A 24,570-nucleotide genomic window follows, 5' to 3' on the forward strand; every position below is an offset into this window, starting at 1 on the left:
TGTTACTTGAATAAAATTACTGTAAAATGTTCGTTTTTCTCTTTCAAAATCGTAAGATAATGCTCTTCTCTCTCCCTAGCACCTGGGCAAAATAGTTGTCATATGCAGGGCTCAACAGATAAACTGAAAGGAAGTAAAACTGCAGAAAGCCTCAAAAGTCACACTGCAGATATCAACAGCTTTAAAATACAATTCCTTTTTTTAAAAAACATATCTTTATTTCAGAGAGAGGAAAGGAGGGGGAGAGAGAAACATCAATGATGAGAGAGTCATTGATCAGCCGCCTAGCCCGCAAACCGGGCATGTGCCCTGACCGGGAATCGAACCCTGATCTCCTGGGTCCTAGGTCGGTGCTGTCGCTGAGCCATGCCCGGCCGAACTAAAATACAATTTCTTGAACCTGACTTATTGCCAGTTTGCTACAAATTAATGTTATCTTGGAGATTTTTTAGTTTTGTTAAAAGTTAGTAATATAGAACCGTATTTTCAAAAATCTTAATTCCTAAGATTTTTTGTGGGTTTTTTTTTTTCATTATTGGAATAACAAGAATACTATACATACTCAGACTTTGCTGAGACTAATCTCCTGATTTTTAAAAGTTTCAGTGTTTCAAATTTAATCAGTCAGATTAAGTATTTGTTTTAGGTATTTTGCTGTTATTAAAATATTCACCCATTCTGATAAATTTAGGGATTTGGCAGTACTTGAACCAAAGGAAAAATTATAATAAAACTAGTAAACTAGAATTTTATGTTTGACAAAGTCATGTGGAAGCAGTTTAGTGAAATTTTAACATTTTAAACTAATTACACTATCATAAGATTTAAAACTTATTCTGAAAAAGTTAAACACTAATACTGATACACAAATCTAACATGACCTAACTAAAATTTGTCAGATCTACACATTTAGATAGTATAGACAGTGATATTTTTAATAAGCTTAAACTTGATTAAAGTTCAATACATATAACAAATCTTAGATATAGTATGCAGTATTGACTTGCTAGCTGTAATTCCACTATGAGATATTTAGTAACATTTAATTATATAGTTTATCTAAAAGCTATTAGTTTAAACAAGTCTGTGAATTTAGAATCAGCCAGATTGATGTGCACTAAATGCTTTAGATTTCCACCTAGAATTAAAACTAGTATTTTATTTGTTAAAAATTCAATTAATGTACATTTCAATTTAAAATGTTTACATTAACAGTATAAAAACTAAAAATATTCTTCTTTACAATCTTGAACTATTTTCTTTATGCTTACAAATCAAATTTCAGTGTTTTCCAGAATATTTTAGTAAGATTTTTCTGTAAAATTTTTTATTTTAAAAGTAAGCAGCATTAAAAATTGCCAGTTATAAAAATAGCTTCAGGGATATAAAGTACAGTACAGTGAATATAGTCAGTAATATAATAAATATGTATAGTGTCAGATGGGTACTAGACTCATCAGGGTGATCACTCTGTAAGGTATGTAAATATCTAATCACTATATTGTATACCTGAAACTATTACAAGGTTGTATGTCAACTGTAATTAAAAAATAATTTTTAAAAAACTCCTTAAAATGTAAAATAAAAAATGAACAGCATTTTAACTTGTTCTTTTAGAGAACAGAGAACTTAAAATATTAAAAGTAAAATAAAATAAGATTTTTAAAGAAATTTTTAAAACACAAAAAGTTGGGAGGGTAAAAAAACAATAACATAATTACATTTAGAGCACTGAACTAGTTCCAGATAATATAATGTATTATGTATGTGTTATTTAAAAGGACTGCTCTGAGGTTTTCAGAGGCTGGGGCACTTTTTGTTCCGTTTTAATTTTTGGTTAAATACTGTAAAACACGTTTCTTCTTCCCATATTGATGATGGGGTAAACTACATGCTGGAGTTTTCAGAAAATTAGAACAATCTGTAAAAGGTATTAATAATGAAACCTAACAAATTCTTAATATCCTATTAATAACAAAGACATTGAAACAAGTTTTAATGTATTATCATCAGTCCAGATATGGGTAAACATACTTTACTCTTAAATCAATACTCCACTATTTTAATATATTACTACAATTTCCTCCTCTCCAGCTTCGAAAGCACCTTTAAAACTGTTTTTTAAAACTTGAAAACAGTAAGGGGCAGAACTGAATACTATTTTTTCTATGAAGTATACATTCACAGATGCTTGTATACATATACTAATCTTTCCTCAAAAAATGCAAGAAACCACACAATGACTACATTTGGGGACAGAAAAAAAAAATCACTTTAATCATTTTTATGGTTTAAATTTTGCTATGTAACTACTTATTTTTTTAATCTTCCAACCTTTTTAATTACCACAGAAAAACTAGTTCTGCTTAATTCCCGCGGGTGTTTTGTATACTGTATATTATCTCAAGAAGACAGTTTAAGATTCCATTTGATTTGTGTCAGTATACACACCACTCACCAAGAGGCATAAGATTAAACAGGAACACTGAAGAAACATATAGCAATGTTCTTCCCATTTCACACTTACTATAGTTAGTGCATCAAAATGCAAAAGAATGGGGGAAACACCTGATCATGAGCTAAAATAAAGTTGACTGGTGTGAAAAAAATAACCTACCTATGACTACCAATTGTAAGTGATGCACATACTAGACAAGTTTATACACATTTTCAGGTGCAGAGCACAGTACCTGAATTTAAACTTACTGTGTCATTTACATGAAGAATGACCTGATTTTCACTAGTTATAAAACATCACCAGAAGAGAGTCAACTCGACTAATTTGTTCCACGGAGGCAGCTAAAGTCCGCTCCCAAGTTAAGCGCGAAGCCACTCATCTACGAGCATAAGCACGCAAAGGTTTCCTCCCGTACTGGGAACATCGGGGGGTCACAGTCATTTCCCACCAGTGCCGAAGGGCGCCCTCAGCTCCCCGCCACGCCGGGGTGCCTCTCACCTCAGCCCCCTCTCAGAGCAACAAACTAACAGTAACATGTTACAACCTGCAAAGTAAGAATCAGGGAATGGGAACAAAATAAATGCAGAAGAGAAAGCTCTTCCTCAGAGTAAATCCCAGCTAATCAAGTGTCGGAGGAACGACAGAAACTAAGTCACCATTTGGCAGCCACTACAGTTTCGGGTAAGAACCATCAATGAAGGCTTAGGTCAGTGAAAGTCTGATGAGAACCCGGATCTTTACATTGTTTCAGAACACCCCTGGCAAGACTCATAATGCCAAGGAGAAAACAGGAAGTTCACACCGAGAAGCCTGGCAGATAACCACCCCAACCAACCCACCGCAGTTAGCAGCTTCACTAGGGCACAAAGTCAACACCTGGAGCCTCCCGGTGTGGTGCAGGGAGGACATCACCGCGTCTGTGGGACTCCTCCAAAGCCACATAACCTGATTCTAACCACAGGGAGACGTCAGACCAGCTCCTAGGAGAGGCGCTCTACAAAGTAACTAGCTGATGCTCCTCCAAAGCAGGGAGGTCATGAAAGAAAGACAAAAGACGAAGGTATGCTTCCAGATTAAAAGCAACCAGGAAACATCACAACTCAATACTTGAGGTATGTTGGACTGGATCTAGGATCAGAAAAAGGACATTTGTGGGACAACAGGCAAAAATTGAGTAACATCTGTAGATTAAACACAAGGATATCAGCATCACTGGGTCCCCCTCACCTCCCCACCACCCCCTGGACTCCTCGCCTTACTGTGAATCCACTGTCCTACCTCCACATGTTTAATAGGCATCTCAACTTAACCTGGCCAAACTGAATTCATTGTCTCCCTCTCCCTCCCCCATCATGCTGCTCCCACAATCTTGTTCATCACAATTAGTTTGCTGTTGTTTATCCATTCATTTTATCCATTCACCACACTGCCACCATCTTCACCTCGAGAGCCCTGGTCCCACCACCATCACCATCCCTGATCTGTGTAATTGTAATTTTCTCCTAACTGGTCTCTCCCTGACCCGCTCCACCCAACACGGTCTATTCTCAGCAGAGCATTCCCTAAATTTCGACAGAACTGTCCCTTCTAAAAACCTTTCCATGACGTCCTCTCATTCCATTCCTACCCACCAGCATGCGTGCTCATCTCCCATAGCTCCCCTGCTGCTGCTCTGATCCAGGGACAGTGCCCTCCTTATTGAGTAGAAAAGCAGTGAGCATGCACAGGCTTTGGTGTTCCTGGCCTTGCTGTGCCCGCTTTGCTTGGGTCACTCTTCCTCTGGGCACCTACCTGCTCATCTCACTCCCTTTCCCCCTCTAAGCCCCTGCTGGTGCAGAGAACCTTACCGGGGAGGCTTTTTCATGATCACCCAATATGAAGTAACCAAACCCAGGCCCCTGCCAATTTTGCCCATTCCTCTTTCCCTGCTTTATTTTTCTCTGTAGCCTTGAACATGCCTCACATTACATATATATTGTCCACTTCTCCTCTGTAAATCAGTGCTGCCCAACAGAAATAGAACAAAAGCCACAAATGCAAGTCACGTGCATAATATTAAATTTCCTAGTACCCAATTCAGGTAAGAAGAAATAGGTAACATTAATATAAAATTTGAGATGTCATATTCTCTTTTTGAACTAAGTCTTCAAAATCCCAGTGTATTTTATACATACAGACCTCCATTTGGACCAGCCACATTTCAACTGCTTGAAAGCCACACGTGGCCAGTGGCTGCCCTCGTGGACCACGCAGTCCCAGACCCTAAGCTTTATGAGAGCAAGTTCTTGTATTCCCTAGAACCTAAAGCAGCACCTTGGCATGCAGTAAACACTCAAATTTGTCCAACTGAAAAACTGCTAAGACCCAAGATCAGCAAAACAGAACCATTTGAAAAAGAAAACGTACCAGCAAGCTACCAAGCTTTCTCACACCATGAAAGGTCACTGCTGTATGATTCCTGAAGGAAAAAAGAAATTGTCTTAAGACCAAAAAAAAAAAGGTACTTGTCCTGTGATCGGAACAAAAGTAGTCATTTTCTACAGTTAACCAATGGTTACTAAGAGCAAGGAAAGCTGGCTGAAATATATCAGGAGGGCTCTTCATGTGGCCATCCTTACAGATGCAGTGAGTTCATCACAAGCAAGCTTCTAGCCTCGAAATACCTAAATCCTCGAGAGAAACTTCAACGGTGTCCCAAGATTCTCATTAGATCTCTCTAACGTTCGAGAAACAACAACATACTGAAGGCTGTTCATTTCTTCAGGCGAGACCTGTAGTCAACATGAACAGTTCACTTGCCTGCCCAAACGACCAAACTCGCTTCATTTTGCCCACGTGGGTTTGTGTTAAGTGCTCCCTAACTATTTAAATATTTGATCTTTCATACACCTAGATTCTTCCTTTGTGTTTAGTTTCTTACCTTTTTCTTTTGTGGTTTTTTCTCTCTTCCCACACTTGTTTTTCACAAAATGACTTGTGTAAAATTCCCAACCAAGGCCAGGAAGTTGCCTAAAACCCTCACTTGTTGTTGCCATCTGTTGTTACGATGTAAACGTACATTCACAGGAATACCTAACCCAACAAACTTCAAACATCGCGTTAGTGGAAAGCAGCTATTGCCGATGTACATAGTATGTGGGCTCCTGGGGGTCCCTGAGACGCTTCCCAAGAGGTCTAAGGAGTCAAAGCTATTTTTATGCTACTAAGTTGTCCTCTGATCTTTTTCACTGTGTTGGCATTTGCACTGATGGTGTAAAAGCCACGGTGGGTAAACTGCGGCACCTGAGCATCACTGAATCTCAGCTGTAGTAGTCGTCGTCGTATTCTTCACTTGCAATAAAATATCATCCAACTTTCTTTTTTAAAAAAATGTTTTTTAAAATATGTTTTTATTGAACTGCAAGGCTGTACCCACCACGCTTCACACAGCACCACTTTTACTTGAAAGAGCTAGAGACAAAGCATGGTTATTTAACCTTGAGTATCTGGTGGACATTTGCTCAAAAGAGAATAAAGTCAGCCAGTCACTTCTAGAAAGACTAACAGTATTTGTTGCCAATGACTAAATTTGAGCTTTTAAGTAAAAACCAGAATTTTGGCAAACTTATCTACCACCACGAGCTTTGACAGTTTCCCAATACTTACAGATAAAAGAACCATTCAAAGTGCAAGTGAGACCAATGGATTTTAATGTAACCGAATACAAAAAGTTCACTGATATGATTTCAAATTCCACATTTCAACTAGCCTTTTAAAAACTACCACTTGTCCAGGTTTGGTGTCAAAACAAAGACTATCCACAACCATCTACAAAGACTACTGAAATAATCCTTTCCTTTTCTAACTACATACCGAGTTTGGATTGTCTTCACATACTTCGACCAAAACAATGTATCACAATGGAGTGAATGCAGAATTACTCATGAGGATTCAGCTCTCTTTTAGGCCAAACATTAAAGAAATTTGCAAAAATGTAAAACAATTCCACTTTTCTGATTTTTGTTTTGGTTTTAGAAGGGTTTTGTTTGTTTTTTGTTTTTTCAAAAACCGTATGTTAATATGAAACAAGTTTTAATGTAGTTATTTTTAAATGATTTCAAACATTTTTTGTTCTTACCTGAGGATATGCTGGGGTGTTTTTTAATTGATTCTTAGAGAGAGGGGGGAGGAAGGGGGAGGGAGAGAGAGAAACATTGATGTGAGAGAGAAACATGGATCAGTTGCCTTCTGTATGCGCCCCAATCAGGGATTGAACCTGAACCTTTCGGGGCACAGAACAATGCTCCTACCAACTGAACCACCTGGCCAGGGCTAAACATTATTTAGTTAATTGCTAATGAAGTATATATCAATAAATAAAAACAAACAAAAGCTCTCTGGGTCCTTGGTTTTTAAGTGTCAAAACCAAAGTTTGAGAGCCATTACAATAGGGTATAAAACCAAAGATCTCCCATTAGCCTCTTCTTTCCTCAATCAGTTTCCTTTTGCAGAGTTAACCACTCTTTTCCTTGGATAACCTTCCAGACCTTTCTGTTTTTAAACAGACATGTGCATCCGAAAGGTTTTTTCCCCCCAAATGCCTGTCTTTTTATTTATTTATTTATTAAATGTATTTTTATTGGTTTCAGAGAGAGGAAGGGAGAGGGAGAGACAGAAACATCAATGATGAGAGAGAGTCATTGATCGGCTGCCTCCTGCACACCCCCCGCTGGGGATCCAGCCCGCAACCTGGGCCTGTGCCCTGACTGGGAATCGAACTTCGACCTCCTGGATCCTAGGTCAATGCTCAACCACTGAGGCACATCGGCCAGGCAAATGCCTGTCTTTTTAAAGAGTCATCCCGTAACTTGCTTTTCAATTTTCTCCTCTCACATCAGCTCATATAAATCAGTATCACTCCTTATAGCTGCCACACAATTCACCACAGTACAGTTTGTTTAAATATTATGGTACATTTTCTTTGGATAAAAATTTAAGTTACTTCCAATTTTCTATTAAATTCTGCAAAAAAAATGTCTTTTGCCAAGTATTTCTTTATAATAGAAATTGCGAGAAGAAAAACATTAAACATGCCTAAAAGTTAGAAATTGTTTACCACCACTTCAAAGTGCTTTTAAGGAGAGGGGAAAAAAAGTGAAAGATGATTTATTGGTAGCTTCCTCCCTTTCAAAAATCTACCTTTTTTAAGATTATTTTTTAATGTTTTTATTGATTTTTAGTGAGAGAGGAAGGGGAAGGGAGGGAGAGAGAAACATCAATGAGAGAGAAACATCGATCAGCTGCCTCCTACTCGATCAAGCCCAGGTGGGAATCGAACCGGTAATCTCTCGGTGCAGGGGGATGACACTCAACCAACTGAACCACACCAGCCAGGGCCAAAAATCTGCCTTCTCAAGCTCAAAAATGAGTAACTGCAAAATGTCTCAGACAGTCAAATTAAGGCTACGGAATTCCCTTTGCTTGGAAAGTAGACAAATGGTGCAAGTTCCAAGTTATCTGAATAATACCTGTTAAAATGTAATGAGTGATGCAATAAAACCTCCAAGTTTATCTGCGTGTATTATGGACTCCTACCCGGAGGCCTTTTTACAAAGTCCTGTCTGGTGGTTTGGGGCTCTTTTACCATACTGCTGATTCAAACGATGCTTACAGACCGCCCCCAACCCGGAGGACTGAGCTGTTTTCCATGACACTTGAAGGGTACTCACGCTAAGTTCTAACAGACACCGCCAATAGCAAGAAGCCTTTGACAATTTGCTCTCTAGCTGTCTGAGCGTCCACTGCTCCACATTCTTGCCAACTCCAGACAGTATCAATCTTGTTCACTTTTCCCAATTAGCATTTTTCTAATAACTAGTAAAACTAGGTATCTTTTCCTAAGAAGACTGGCTTTTAAGACACCCCCTTCTGAAACGCCACTTCATATCGCCGGTACGCTTTTATGCTGTTATCTACCTCTGAAATTAACAGGAACTCTTTATCTCCCAGCCCTTTATCTTTCTTTTAAACAGTATAATCTCTCTTAATTTCAAAACTAGACCCATTTTAGAAATCCTAAGACCTACACATCCAAACATAAAGTACAAATTCTTAACTTATTCACAACACATAACCTAGTTCCCCAAGGAAACGTGAAACATTCCTATGTATCTGTACGTATGACACACAAACCATGGGACTATACAGGAATAGATATTCTTACGTCCAGTTGTCACATGTAAACACACAAGCTTATTAATATGAGACAAAACCACTCAGGTGCCAGGTACTCCAAGAAGTCCTGTCCAAACATGATCCTTTAGCTCCCACGACCTTGTGCAATAGGTTTTATGGCCCCTATTTACAGATAAACTGAGAGGCTCAGAGAGTTTAATCGGTTTGCCCAGGATCACAGAGCTGAGCAACTGAAGTCTTTATGGTTCCAGGCGAGACGCCACTGGCCCTCGCTCCCTATCGCTGGGCTGCGGGCACCACTGCCCCAACTCTGCTGCTAATAGTGCGCACACAGACCTGTCCTCCTCGTTTCTCTCCAAAGGTTCCTTCATCGTCTGAGGTGCCGTCATAAAAATCAAACACTAGATGCTTTAATCATCACTGCTGAGGACTGTCTTGTCATAACTGACCTTAAAAAAACAACAGAGTAGCCCAGCTGGTGTGGCTCGGCGGTTAAGCATCGACCTAGGATCCAGGAGATCCCAGTTGGATTCCCAGTCAGGGCACATGCCCAGGTTGTGGGCTCAATCCCCAGTGGGGCGCATGCAGGAGGCAGTCAATTGATGACTCTCCTCATTGATGTTTCTCTCTCTCTCCCCCTCTCCCTTCCTCTCTCTGAAATCAATAAAGACATATTAACAAAAAAAAAGTCTCCATCAGCCTCACTACAGGGTTCCTTAGCACTGGTACTGTCCCCCCTAATTCCCTGTCAGAGGGTATCCTAGGGACAGCTCTAAACCCCATGGGATGCTTTGGGGGCACGGCAGTTCCCATGAAGCATTTAAGAGGTAAAAGCAGTTCAACAGGATCTATGGTGAGCTGATCCCAAAATTAACCTTGGCATAAAGTCTTGCTATGATAATCCCAAATAACCATCTGCTAAATGAAACGGACTGAGCCCCTGTAGTTAAACACATGAAGAATCAGAATCGTACATACAGTCCCTCCTCAAGCCTGCTCTTCCCACCGCCCCTCTAGGCTCAGCCTGAACCACCATCCTCTCACAGCTGAGCCTCTCTAATCCCAAACAGCTTGTAGGTCCCCTGCACACACCAGGGTATTTCGGTTACATGCCTTGGCTCCTGCTCTGCTGTCCCTTCTGCCTTTTCCATCCCCAATGCACATGGTTAGCCTCAGTTTCCCCGCACACCCTTCTCTGAGCCTATCCCTGGATGGCTTACCAACACCCAGCCAAGCCTGATGCCCCTCCTGTGTTCCGCGGCTTACCATGTACCCCACACCACATTTGCAGCTCCTCTTTACCTGCAGAGATATTAATCCACCTTTAGGATCACTGCACCACCGAGAGCCACATCACCCAGGGACTGAGAGCAACATGAAAGCCGCCACACCCCGTATACTTCTTCAGAACAAGTATCTTTCCTCTAGCTCCTAGGAACGGACTAGGAACACAAATGTTCCATCTATGCTTGATAAACTAAAAATTATATAAGCCACAGGGAATGAACTGACTTCTGAAGTTCAAAAAATGCAGAAATGGGTAAACTTGCACCCCGCAAAACATGGAATTACAACTTTCAACCACACTTCTCTCTCCAAAGAAAATGCAAGAGCTTCTTTATTTTTGCAAGAACAGCTGACTTTTTAAAAAACAGACATGCCCTGGATAGTGTGGCTCAATTGGTTGAGATTCATCCCGTGCATCAAAAGGTCACCAGTTCTACTACCGGTCAGGGCACATGCCCAAGTTGCAGGCTGCATCCTGGGAGGCACGTGGGAGGCGGCCGATCAATATTTCCCTCTAAAAACATATTTAAATGAAATAAATAAAATAAAAAACAGACATTTGGGAACCACTGGGGAGAACTTAATCACTTCCCAGACAGTTTTAACATCACAGCCTCTCTTAATTACACTCTCCCATCATCATCTGCCCAGCTAGAGTGGCAAGCTGAGCAGCGCTTTGTTTTGGAAACTAACTTTTAATCAAATTTAACCTCAAAGTATGACTCAGTGAAGTTCCCAGTGCAAGAAAATACTATTAGTTTCTGAGGAAAGATCCCAAATTCAAGGTGCTTAAGTATGGGAGAGCATAAGCCCTAGGTATTCAAGCCAGAAGTTACCAAAAGTAAAACTTTGTAGCTTTTGACTTAATTTTTACATACAAGGGGCACAAATGAATTGGGACTTAGATTTGTCAGCGTTAGCGCAACATCCATGGTAGAAAAAAATAAGATGTTCCTAGAATGAGAGTCCTCCATGCTTGAAAAGACAGTTTTTAACCAAACTGTCTCGCTGCACACTTCACTGGAAACTGCTCTCGTTTGTCAAATTATGACAAACCACGTCAATGTACATTAACTTAGTGTTTGGGGCAGAGCACTTTCCCATTTGAATGTGCCGGTCTTTTGACAGCAATTCCTGGTCTAAGAATCTACCTTGTAAAAATCAATAACCAAGAGTCCTATAATATCCATATAAATATGCTCAACTGAAATTACTATGAAAAGAACAGTTAAACTGTTGCACACCTATGCTGAACACTGCAACTGTTAAACTGCTGTACCTACGCTGAAGACTCCTCAGGATACAATTTAGTACAAGCACAAATTATATAAACAGAACGATTTCATTATTAAAAAGTGTTTGTGGATACATGCAAAGAAGAATTTCTGGAAAATAATACACCAAGGTACCAGCTGTAAGATGTGGGAAATATATGGGCATAGGGAGAATTGTAAAACAAGTATGTTCACATTTTATTTCATGTGGTTTGAATTAATTTGAATGTATACATATGTAAAATCTCACTAAGCTGTTTAATACTTATACACTCTATTGTATCTAGGTTATACCTTAATTTTAAAAAAGTTAATACATGCTCAGTGAAAATAAAAGCATGAAGACACCACCCACAGATTTCTATCAGCTCACATCCCAAATCAGAACAAAGATTTTCCGTATTTCTGTTATCACCAAATATAATCCATTTCCACCCTTTGCATTCCAACAGCAAGGGGGAAAATACAAACAGCTGCCCCTGGAGTGACGACTGAGGGATCCTGTGTTGCTGTTTTACCTACACTGCGCCTAGGAACCCGTGAGACATCATTTCCATTCTAACCCCCCAGCCCTCGGTTTCCTCACCCTTAAACAGCACCACGCATTTAGAAAGCATCGGGATTCAAACCCAGATCTAAGACCTCATATCCCACATTCTTCTGGCTGTACCTTCCGTTCAACAAGGACACATGAAGCAAGCACCAGGGCTCCCAATCAAGAGGTTTCCACACTACTCCTTCCTACTCTCTCCTAATTCTTAACAATATTCCACATTTAGGAGACTTCCTCCTGCAAGCCCGGGTCCTGCGCATCTTGGTAGAGAGCTGGGACAGCCAGGCACCGTGGCCTACACTCCGGACACTGCTACCTCTTTTGTCATCTCAAACTCATCCCATGAGTCACAATCACCCGCCTGAGAAAAAGCCACGGCAGCCGCCTCCTGATGCCGAGGTTCTCCTCTCACACCCTCTTAGGCCCCCTCCAACTTCTCTGTAATTCATTTATAATACGATGAAACTGCTAAAAATTACCTGAAAGGAAAAGTAGTCTCATTTTCTGTCTTAAGAGAGGATGTCCAGATATTTTAGTATATAGTAAGCCCCAAACTTCAGACTACCTGTACCTGTCTTTTTCCTACAGGAACACAATAAATCAACTCTTCTAAGAAGCCAAACAAGATTTTTTTCTTTGGAGAAAGCAAGAAACAGGACATGTCTGCTCTGACTTGCCGCTGCAAACATGATCGGGCTGCTGCGTAAGCTGCGTTGAGGACTTGACAACTTAAACGGGAGAATTGAAGGCAGGGCAGAGTTGTGGACCTGGAAATGGGTTCCAACATTCACCTGCAGGGCCCTGCGCCAGTCACTTCCCCCAGGGCTTTATGGAGAATCCTTTGGTAAAACAACTAATACCACTAAAAAAAAAAATCTATTGTGCTATCTCATTTTTATTAGTTTTCCTTTTTTAAATTAGTAGGTATTTAACATATTTTGAAAGTAGTACTCTGTTATCAAAGGACTTGCATGGACACAAACAGTCTTAAAAAAAGACTTATTCTGTCTCCAAATCAACTGCTCTAACACATCACATAGTTTTAGTGACTATTGTGGCAAAAGACAGAATTCATAATTTGAGGAAACGTCTACTTTACCAAGAATCAGATTTTTAAATATGCAAAAATGATGGAATTTAGGGTACTTACAAAAGGTTTCTTGTATTTCTTATAGTTAACATTTTATGAATATAATGAGAGGAATGCTTTACTTATTCCAGGATCCTAAAATAAAGTGATTCGAGTAGTTTAAACCCAGCCTGTAATATCCACAAGTGTTTTGGCCAATAGTTTCAACCTTTGCTTGTCAAATGATCAAGTATTTAGACAACCACATAGAAGTACTAGACTTGGTCCATGCTGTTTTCTTTTTTTATAAAGTATTTTTTAAAGTTTTTAAAATATGTTTTTATTGATTTGAGAGAGAGAAGAAGGGAGAGGAAGAGAGCGACAGAAACATCAATGATGAGAGAGTCACTGATCGGCTGCCTCCTGCACGCTCCCTGCTGGGGATCGAGCCCACAACCCGGGCACACGCCCTGACCGGGAATCAAAACAGTGACCTCTTGGTCCATGGGTCGACGCTCACCCAACTGAGCCATACCAGCTGGGCAGTCTACACTGCTTTAGAGCCTAAGATGGAGTCAGAAGATTTTCCAAATGTATATGAATAAAAAACAGAATGGACTGTCCATAAGAAAGCAGGCTCACAGTCACCAGAAACATAGAAACAGATATCAAAGGGTTGGTCCACTGTTACAAACAAGTCTTGTTCATTCAACAAGAGGATCTACTAAACTTAGACTCTTTCATCTCTAGCAGGTTATATAAGTAGAACATGTTCATAGATGTTTCTAGAAAATAAGGAAATGAACTAATGTCTCAACAAATGAATTCTGGAAGAAAGGCTATATTCCAGGTTATTCCAAAATTCCTAAGTCACTTCCCATCGATAATAGCAGAGCCAGAAGTCTGAGACTTAAGACCACCCCCACCAGCTTCCCCATTCGCTTAGATCACAAACCCTCAGTGGCAGGCACACTGCTGGTGGCACCATCCCTCTCTCCACAGGCTTTCTTCACTCATCTGCCTTCCTCTATCTCAGTGGTTTTGTTCACTCTCCTTGGTTGGTCCCTCCTTCCTCCTGCAGCCCCAGGCTCTGTCCCTTGGTGATCTTATCCAACTGCATGATTTCAAAAACCACTTAATGAAGCCTCGTTTTGTTTTGTTTTCAATTTTAAATTTACTGATGTTAGAGAGAGGGAGGAAGGGAGAGAGAGAAACATCAATTTGTTGTTCCACTTATTTATGCATTTACTCATTGACTCCCAGATGTGCCAACCGACTGAGCTACCGGGCCAGGGCCAAAGCCTCTTATTTCCACCTCCACTTCCTACCTTCCCCTGAGCAACAGACTGACAGATCCAGCTACCTACTCAACTTCTTCATTTAGGTTTCTAATTTCTTTCAAGTACCCAAAACATAGTATGCCAAGAGTAAAGCTCCCGATCTTGACCCAAAAATCTGTTCTTCCTCCAGTGCTCTCCATTTTGGGAAATGGCACCACCTTCTACCCAGTTGTTCTGGCCAACAAAACCTTTTGGTCATCCTCGGCTCTTCTCACACCCCTCATCTAATCCATCGGCAAATCCTACTGGCTGCTCCTTAGAGATATACAGAGACTGACCACTACTTAGCACCTCCAAGGCCACACCATTACCTCCTGCCAGGATATCGCAATGGGGATTGGCTCCCCATTTCTAGTGCTAAATGCAATTTTCAGATCTTGTCTGTTACAAGCATTTTGAAGCCACTCCTCCATTTGATAAAAGATAAACTATAAAGAGGGCCACCATTAACTTCCATCACCAACGTCTCTCTCTCTGCACATGGCATGCCACTCTACCATCAAGAGGTAGAGTCTAGCCCTGGTCAGGTGGATCTGTTGGTTGGAGCGTCATCCTGGGCACCAAAAGGTGGAGGGTTCGATTCCCGGTCAGAGCACATACCCAGATTATGAGTTTGATCCCTAGTTAGAGTGAGTACGGGAAGCCACCCTGCGGGAAGCAACCCATTGATGTTTCTCTTGCACCTCTCTCCCTCTCTCTCCCTCTCTCTCTCCCCCTCTCCCCCCCGTTCCCTCCCTCCCCTTCCCCTCTCTCTAAAAAAAAAAATTAAAACATATCCTCAGGTTGAGAATTTAAAAAAAGAAAGAGGTAGAGTCTATTTCCGCATGTCCCTTGAATCTGCGCTGGCCTTGTGACTTGCCTTGATCAACAGAATGGGAGAGAAGTAAGTGTGGCAATTGGGGCCAACCCTGTAAGAGGCCTAGCACCTTCCGCATTCACTGGGGTCGCCAGCTACAGGTTACTACAGGTGATGGAGAAAGGTCAGGATGACAAGCACCAAGAGGTCAAACACGTGAGTGAAGCTTTCTTGGACCTTTCGGCCAACTTACCAAATGACCCAAAATGCTACCAAGTGCAACAGAACTGACCACCTCACAGGCCCATAGAGTCACGAGAAGAATAACTTGTTTTGAGCTGCTGGTGTTGCGGTGGTTTGTTATGAATCAGCTTCCAAAACAATTAAGGGGTAATGCCAGATAGTCTGAGGATTTACGCCTTTTTCGGCTTATAGTTCAACCAGAGACCTCAAAGAATAGTTCTATCATAATTTCAAGCTATTTCCTAATTGAGTTAAATGGTCTTGGGATAATTTTCTAAAATACATAATTGATGTACTATGTGTTCCCCTCCAGGGCAACAAAATCCACACAGTATGTTAAAATTTACAACTGTGTTTATTTACCAATACTGAACACTTGCCAAACAGCGATTTAAGACCATGAGAAATTATACCCTCAATTTTAATAGAGCACTGAAAACTCTGTCTGCCACCAGCTTTCAAGCAAAACCCTGGCAGTCCAAGCCAATTTTTAAACATCAGATTTATGGGGCAGAGATCCTAACTGAAGATGCCAAGCCTACCCCTCGGTCACTGCTACCACACTGCCACCTCCTGTCCTAAGATTCCAGAAGCTTGAATCAAAGGCAAGAGTCGATAAAGGAAACTCAGCTAAGAATAGCACAGCCTCTCTCCTTCCTCCCAGACCAAACCAACCACCAGAGTTACTGAATGGATAATTCATACCTTTCAGAAATGTTGCTGCTAGAAAAGTTGCTGTCTTAATGCTGCTAAAGACAATAGAGTTGCTTTAAATATATATCAAGGTGGCTCAACAGCTTCCCTTTCTCACAAAATTCCAGACCTGTAACGGTAACTGCAGTGGTGTGGCTCAGAAAAGTATGGCAAAAATCGTTTCCCTCCTGCCGACTGCCTGGAAGAGGTACCCGGGCAAAAACAACTGAGCTACCACACTACAGACAAGAAATATAAGTCAAGCTTCTTACAGGGGAAACCTCAGAGCTCTGTAGTAATTCCAAAAGATATTTTTAAGCCTTAGCTGGTAACTCATTTATTTCAAGCAGAATGGCAAATCGGAACAAAATATGCCCCTTGTTAGTTTATTATTTGGCAGGAACTGATCATGTAAGTGATCACACGAGTCCAAAGGAAAGTCAGAAACACAAGCCAAGATTCTCAATTCCCACTGGCTCCAGGCACATGTCATATTTCCCTAATGTCTTCCTTGTTACTGTGGACAGCCACGCGCAGCACTTAACATCTATTTTTTGTTTAAATTCTAATATGGCCAAAGTAAGAAATCTTTTATACTCTTTTTTCAAACAGTATTGAAAAACAGTACGATATCAAGAAAAATCTCGCTGGCCACAGCTACTTAAGCAGGCATGCATTACTAATCTTAAACTGAGCACTCCAAAGAGAACCTTGCTTACGATTCTTTACAAGCCGCAAAAGTTCCTCAACATTCAGAATCCCACATCCCCACACGTGTGAGGAATCTCCCTAATTCACAAGCTTCACCTGTTCCACTCCTGATAAGCAAGGAGCAGCGCAGCCATCCATACCTGCGTTTAAATAGCATTAAAAACAGCTTTTGTTGCCCTGAGACAGCAGGGTCCTATGCCCTGGCTAATGGGCACTCGCTGGCCACAGCACCAACCTGTTCTCTACTGAACAGCTATTAAAATGAAGCACTAGCTTTTCAATAGCCATTTAAAGTAAGATACACTTAAAACCCCAGTAATTTTTATGCATGCTCTTTCCATCCAATTTACATGTTAAGTACAAGATTCTAACATGGAAATGAGTTGTTCATTTACTTTTTTTGTTTTAAGGAAACAAAGCAAAAAAGGCATTTGAGCTGAGGCACCACAGTCTGTTTTAACGAATTCGTCCTTAAAAAATATATATATTAACAACTATAATATCCTACTGCTTTTTCTCCTTTATTCAAATATATATTTAGCTACATATCCTAATCAATATATCCTAACAGCTAAACCATGAGGGAGTTTTAAGCTATAAAAAAACTGAAAATATAAAAAATTTTTCATAATTTAAAAAAGTAATGGAAAATGAAGTAAAACCACCATCCTCTTGGTTCCTCAGTGTCAGCAACTTTCCTAGTCTCTCTCCCATGCCCAATAGCCCACAAATATAACAACAACAAAAAATCAGTGCTATTTACATAATCATAGGGGCACATAGAAGGTCCCACAAAGATACCAGTGGCTCTTCCCAACCAAACTCAGCTAGTCTTCCAGTCACAACAATTTTCACACACACCCTTAATTTAAACTTTACCTCCACATAGGGAGTGGGGGTGGGGGTTAAGCTTATACTTCAGAGTGAAGCCAAGTCTTCATGTGCTGTATCTTTTATATTTGGAACAGAAAGTGCAACACTATCACCAATATTCAGTGCAATCCTCTCTCCATTCTGGATGGAGGGGAGCTCAAACTCTATGAAATGCTGCTATAATCTTCCCCAATGGCGGGGTATATGAATGCAGAAAAGCAACATTCCTTCCACATTCCCTTGAGACTTCGGTAATCAGGAGCTAAGCTTGGTCTGAACCAAATTCAACAATACCCCTTCCTGAAAGGGTCCCCACCCAGCTCTGCTGCCAAGCATCAAATCACTCCTTAGGCCTGCTTCCCTGTTTAGTCGCTGCAAGCCCATTCATCCATCTCAGAGTGCTGCCATAAGCATTCTTCAGCTCAGGGCTCCCAACATGCCTTGCACAGCAGGTATAAAGGTCATTGCTGCATATGTGGGTGTGCCTGCCTCAGATGCCTACACGATGATGGGATGGAATGCAATGATTGCTAAGCACAAAGAACTCCACCCAGAAGTCCAGCAGGCTCACTTGGCAAGGATTGGTCTGCAGCATTCAACTCACTATCACCACTACCACCTCTTGACCTTCCTATAGGTGCTGGGCATGTGGATCGCCAGGGTCCCTTCTTTGCCCTCTCCTAAAGTCCATTTGGGCAGTGGAAACATTCAGATCAGGGGAACTGCATCACAGCTCCAAGGTTCAGTTCAAACAAAATTGTAATATGGATTTCTGGAACATTTCTCAAAGAAAATTCCAGAAAAGCAAGCTTTACTTTTGTTTTTCGCCATTTCAATACAAGCAAAGGAGTTAATTATTCTCTAAATCAGTAAAAAATTGTCTCCAGTGTACTCCTATTTATTTTGCTAGTAAGATAATATCATTTAAAATCCTGAGCATTTTTTTTTTTTTAATATATCTTTATTGATTTCAGAGAGAGGAAAGGAGAGGAAGAGAGAGAGATAGAAACATCAATGACGAGAGTGTCATTGATCGAGCCCGCAACTGGGGCATGTGCCCTGACCGGGAATCGAACCCTGATCGCCTGGATCTAGGTCGATGCTTAACCGCTGAGCCACGCCCAGCCGGGCCTGAGCATTTTAACTTAATCTACATTGTTAATAAAATGAAGAAGCTTCTGCTGATAAAGACTTGCTGCCACTAGTAACATTTTACCATATGTGCTTTCCTAAAGAGGAACCTGCTCGTTATAAAGTAACAAGTAACTAAATTATGTTTTTAGGTTGAGCAAAGCCTTTAAGAATAGAAGAGGCAGCCCTTACCAGATGTTTTACATTTATATCCCTACATATGGGGGAAAAGTAACACCAGGCTGGAAAGGAAAATCAGGAGAGTAAAACAAAGTAATCTGCATTTGCATGCAGGTAAATGAATTGTATCTGAGAACCACAAGACATTTAATGTTTAAATTTAAAAACTCTGAAATGTTAAAATGCCAGTCCTTCAATACAACCATTTGCTTATTTTTTTATTCAATATTTGAAGAAAATTAGGACACACTGGCTAAACATGAAACCAATTAGAACTTGCAGAATGTGCTTACACTCCCCCCTCCTCAAGGTAAACAATTCAGACAATGCCTTTAAACTTCTTTTTAAGGAGCTATGACCTCATCGCAATTTTTCAATTCCTCTTAAACTGAGATCAATTTAGATAACTTTTCAGTACACATTCTATTATTTTAGTAAATTTTTAAAAAGAATTCCATCCTACTATATGAAATTATCTGACCTCCCTCCCCTACAGAATTTCCCAACTAGAACTAAATCTATCCAGTCACACAAATCTCTTTCCAACTATCCGTACTGGAAAATTAAGTACATGAACAAGAGAAATCCACAAAAATCCAAACCAATTTGCTAACAAAAACACAATTTGTGGAAATGCTTTACCTGGAAGAGAGCTCAATCTAGAAACAAACAGTGACATTTTCTGTAGCCATCTCTTCCTGCACAGCAACAGGGAAGTACATGGCAAACCCCTCCTGCCCTCCGGCACCCACACTATCACCAATACCTAACCAGACACAAACAGTCCTAGTTTAAATTAACTTCCAGGTTATTGCTTGGCTCAGGGTTGGGAGTGGGGAAGTGGAAGGGGAAAGACAGAACCTTAACCCCACCTTGCAACACCCAGAAAGGCATACATAGGCCAGCCCCAGCACCCCTGGGAGGGAGCAGCACCTTTTCAGTTAAGAGTTACAAGAGCGAGGATATTGGCCTGATCTTGAGAAAGGAGCCATTTCCCCCAAATACTCCAAGTGTAAAAACACAGCCTCCAAACATTCTATAAAGTGACACCCAACACATGCTCTCTGCAAAGTGCAATCCCATTGCTGCAGTAGCCCCAATCTTGGGTCTTCATGATCTCTTGGTGGTTATTGGTAAGCAAAAAAAAAAAAAAAAAATTTTTTTTTAAACGGTGGGGGGAGAAGGAGACAAAGGCGGGTTTGCAGAAAACCTGTGCACCTCTGGAGTGACTGAAAGGCGCTTCTGGGCAGGAGGAGGCCAGGCGTTCACTCGTGTTCCAGTCTCGGGTGGCCAGCTAACAGGGTAAAAGGCAATCTCTCCTCTCAGACTTGCAGCGGCCTCCCAGGCCTCTCACACTGGTAGCCGACAACTCGGGACAGAGAAGGAAAGAGGCACGCCACACCCACGAGCGACCGCAGCTGCTTTCGCCCACCCAGTACTTATTAGTAGAACGGGGGGGGGCGGGGGGAGTCGCCCACAGCTTCCTAAGTCCTACAGATTCCCAGAAACTGCCCTCGAGAGACTGATCTGATGTAGCCACCCGACCTGCCCTGCCGGGCACTATTTCGTTGTGAGAGCTTCCTTGAGAGACTTCCACGCCAGTACCACCAACCCAGCGCGCGGGACCCACCGACGAGCCCCCTATTCCGCACAGCATTACCCACGCGCGCGCACCTGCCACACACTTGAGGCCAAGCCCTGCAGCACGCAGCCCAATCGCCATTCAAGAGGAAAAGTTGTTTTCAGCTGTGCTGACAGTCTCCCCCCCCCCGCCCCCAATAATGGGGTGAGAACAGAATCCACGAGAACGTAATAAACAAGCTCACCTTTGCCTTTTGGGGACCGAGTGCTCAACTTCTATGAGTTTCCCGTGCAGTTCTACTTTACCTGCGGACACACAAGAGGTGGAAGACGGTTGGCAGGGCTCCGCGGCTCCCCGAGCCCCCAAACCGCACGGGACGCAGCTCGGGCCCCGGGAAGCGCCGCACCCCGCCGGGGAGGGAGCATGTAACTTACAGACGGGTGGGGAGGGGAGTCGACGGGAGGCCCCCCCCTCCCCACGACACTCACTGGGCCTACGTGGCCCCTCTGCCCACCTCTCCCCGCGCTCGTGTGAGAAAAACTCGGGGAAAGGGGGCGCCGGGCCCCTCTCCCGGGTTCAAGCCCAGACGCGCGGGGAACTGGGAGTGGCGGGAAGGACCCGGGGCCAGCACAAGAGAAGAGGCCGGCGGTGCATTTCAGCACCCAAAGGACCACGCGCGAAGCCACCTCGAAGGACACGAGCTCCGGGGGGACCCGAGCGCAGCCTTCCCCTGGGGCGTCCCCCGTGCCGGCCAAGCGCGCCCAGCCAACCCGGCGGCCGCAGCCCGAGGCCGGAGGCCGAGCGCCGCGGGTCCCTCCCCGCGACCCCCGCCCACCGGCCCCTCGGGCTCCCGGGACGCGGCGGCGGGGGCCCTGCAGCCCAGGTCGCGCTCGCCCGCCCCCGCCGCGCACACGCACGAGCCTCGGCCTAGCTCCGCAGCAGGGTCGAGGCCACTCGGCGTTCCCCGAGCCCGGGGTCCGGGGCCCGAGCGCGGTCGGCGACTCCAACGCCGTGAGGAGCGAGAGGAGGCGAGGAAGCGGGGAGAAGGCGGGAGGCGCGCGTGTGCGCTCGGCCGCCGAGGCCCGGCGTGCGGGAGCCTGGAGCACGCGCCCGGGCCCCGGCGGGGAGCGGGACGAGCGCGCGGAGTCCCGCCCCGGCCCCGGCGCCAGCTCCGCCGCGGCCCCTCGCTCCCCGCGCCCGGGCTTTCTTGACAGCGCGCCCGCCCGGAGCCCGCAAAGCCCCGGCGGGGGAAGGGGAAGGCGAGCGGCGGGCGCCCGGGTCGGAGTCCCGGGGACGCCGCGCGCGTGGGCGCCCGGGCCTCGGCCCCTCTCCCCGCTCGCGGCCCGGGGCCCGGGGCGCACCGGCCGGCGGCCGCCGCAGGCCCGGCTCCGGGCTCCGGGCTCCGGGCCCCGCACGCGCGCAGGCCGGCGGGCGCGGCGCAGGCTGGGCGGGCGCGCGGGGCCGGGCCGGGCCCACCTGAAAGCGCCTCGATGGCCTTGAGGGCCCAGCTCTCGTCCGGACAGTCCACGAACGCGTAGCCCGTCTTCACCAGGAAGGGTCCGGACGCGGGGATCTTGGCGTCCTTGAAGACACTTTCCAGGTCCGCGGGCGCGGCGTTCTCGCTGAGGTTGCCGATATACAGTTTGTTCATCGTGGAGAGCGGCGGTTTTAAAAAATGAGGAGAAGGGAAAATTAAAACCACCCACAGCGATGGCTCGGCCGGCGGGTTTTGTTCCCCTCGTCGTCTGGCCGATAAAACACGCGCGGGAAGAACCAAGGGCGAGAACGAGGGAGAGAATCAGATCCGAGGGTGGTTCTCCTCTTCTTCTGGGTACTAAAAAAAAAAAAAAAAAACACGAAAAGAAAAAGCCTCCCTTCCACCCCGACGCCGCGGCGAGTCTTCCTAACTCGGAGGAGGAGGCGGGGTCAGCGAGGGAAGGGCGGGGAGAGGGCGCCCGAGGGGGGAAAACTACTTTTTGTCTCTTCCTCCCCAGCCCCCGTGGCAGCGGCCAGCGGACTGTGAAAATATCACACGACGCGAGGGCGGGCACCGCCCCCCCATAAAAAACCCGCGGGGGCGGCCGGCGGGAGGGGGGAGGCGGGCGGAGGGAGGACGGCGCTGGAGGCGGAAAAGATCCGCTCCGAGTGTCCGGCTTTTTGAATGAGCCACGTGTTCAAACTACAAATCAACGTCTCACGTGAGGAATCCCAGCGCCTCAATTAGACTGGGTTTCGGCGGTGGGGGAGGGGGACCCGGAGCGGGGAGGGGGAGGGGAGGGGGAGGGGCCGGGAGGGGGAGGGGCGCTAAAGGAGCCGCCGCCGGGGCGCGGAGCGCGGCGCGGCCCCGGGAGCGGATCCCCGCCCCGGAGTTCGGAAAGGGTTATCTGGTCGGGGCGGGCCCTGAGGCGGCGGGGAGGAGGGAGGGGAGGGGAGGGGAGGGGAGGGGAGGGCAGGAGGGTTCATTTTTTTTTTTTTCTTAACGAGGTGGGGTGGGGGTTCTAACTAGGCAATTCCTCCGCTCTTAGTTACCGGAGTTGTAAGTATTCGATTTCTTAAAATCGGTCATTAAACAAAGCCAAAGAGTCGGCGTCCCGAACTCGCCGTCTGGCTCGGGTGACATGAGAAGTGTAACCTCGGCAAAGCCGGGAGCCCGTCTGCGGCGCTCGCGGGGGCGGAAACGCGGCGAGGGAGTGGGGTGGGGTGGGTCGGGGCGGCCGCGGAGGACAGCGGCGCCGCACCCCTGCACCCTTCAGCGGCCGGGGCGCTGGGGAAGCGGGGCGGTCCCGGGCCTGGGCGGTGGGGGATGGGAGCCCGCGGCGTCCTGGGCGGGTGTCTGGGCGACACCTCCTCCGCCCGTGCTCTCGGTGGCTCTGGGCTTCGCGCTCGCCATTGGTTGCGCGGCTCAGAAAGGGCTCCGGGATAAATGAGGCCGGGGGCGGGCTCGGCCGCCGGTGGGGGAGGGGAGCGCAGGGGCGGAGGTTTCTGGGGTGGGGATGGGGGCGTCGCGGGGCCTCGGAGGCCGCGGGAGAGAAGGCAGAGTGGGAAAAGTCGGTATATAAACGGAAACCATTTCTTCCTGTAGTTTCCAGAGAATGAGGAGTGGGGTAGGCTGGTACTTTCATTTAAATCGTTTTCGTTGTAGAACTTGGGACTCTTAAAAACAGGAAGACCGCTCTGCGTTACCCCTAAGTGGTATTTGCACTTGAAAGTTATTCGAGCCTTTTTCTGCCTCTTTTCTGCCCGCATTTGGTCATGAGAACCATTGAGAATTTCCCTTGTGTGTTCGAGTACAATGGTGGGTGTTGGGGGAGGGTCTGGGCCCGGCGGAGCCTTCCTGGACCAACAAAATGCGGACTGGAGACGAGGAGTGCGGAAATGAACCAGCGCTGGAAATCTCCAAGGCTCTCGTGGAAATCTCCAAGTGTCCTTTAATGGTTGTGTTCTCCGTTCACAGGCTTCATTGGCACCAGATACTTGTGGTATATTTTTAACAGGTATTCCATGGGAAAGATGTAAAATGCTTGTATTAAACAAGTGAATGAGATTCTGTATAGCATAGAAATAGATACAAACCTCTTTAATGACTTGGTACTCTTACTAAGTAGGAAAGTGTATTGTGTAACAGAAAATATTGTGATTTGCACTGAAAGATCTTAAGTAATTATGACAATGGGTATAGTTCGTTTCCCTTGTCTAACTGTATAAGGCATTTAAAAGTGTGTATTTTCCAATTAAAAGATGAAGGGCAGATTATTTTTTAAATATGTGGGACTCTGCATAATATGAAGAGTATTTGCATTTTTTTTTTCTTTTAAAAGATACTTATTTGATAACTTTGGTTAAGGAAGCTGAAGGTGTCAGCTCACCCATTTTAAATGCAACTATTCCAACAGGTTTTTTGTTTTTTTCCTTCTGCCAAGCAAATCCAGATTTTTAAATGTAAAACTCACAGTATTTTCGTTCACATTTAACTTAGTAAAATATTTTTATGAGATAGAAGGGACAAACATGTTTTTGTACAATAATTTAGAACTGTGTTATGAGCTCTTAAAAAAACATTTTGGTGGTTGAAATTTTATGTTTACGGCTAGGTTTAACTTTTAAAAGCTTACTTTTTTCCTTTTCATGTTTTTAAAAAGAGAGCCTTGCTTCTGAAAAGGAAAAAAATAGGTATTCTTCCTTTTTGACTTCTGTGGCATTAAAAAT

At 44.4% G+C, this 24,570-nt stretch overlaps 1 protein-coding gene across 4 annotated transcripts in view; it reads right to left on the bottom strand.

The window, feature by feature from the left end:
* IGF2BP3 (insulin like growth factor 2 mRNA binding protein 3) overlaps positions 1-22,356 on the bottom strand; it is a 91,807-nt gene extending 69,451 nt beyond the window's left edge. For 2 of the 4 annotated variants that reach the window (XM_016217018.2, XM_016217020.2), the window contains exons 1-2: positions 21,841-22,354; positions 20,609-20,669 (exon numbers count right to left, since the gene is read on the bottom strand). In XM_016217018.2, coding sequence (XP_016072504.1) covers positions 20,609-20,669; positions 21,841-22,015 — 236 coding nt within the window. In that variant the 5' untranslated portion in view covers positions 22,016-22,354. Of the gene's footprint in view, positions 1-20,608; positions 20,670-21,840 lie in introns of all 4 variants that reach the window. The other 2 variants (XM_016217019.2, XM_016217017.2) reach the window with 2 other exon arrangements.
* Between the last annotated feature and the right edge of the window lie 2,214 nt (positions 22,357-24,570).

Source organism: Miniopterus natalensis, chromosome 10 (genome assembly GCF_054644295.1).
Source record: "Miniopterus natalensis isolate mMinNat1 chromosome 10, mMinNat1.hap1, whole genome shotgun sequence".
NCBI lineage: Eukaryota > Metazoa > Chordata > Mammalia > Chiroptera > Miniopteridae > Miniopterus > Miniopterus natalensis.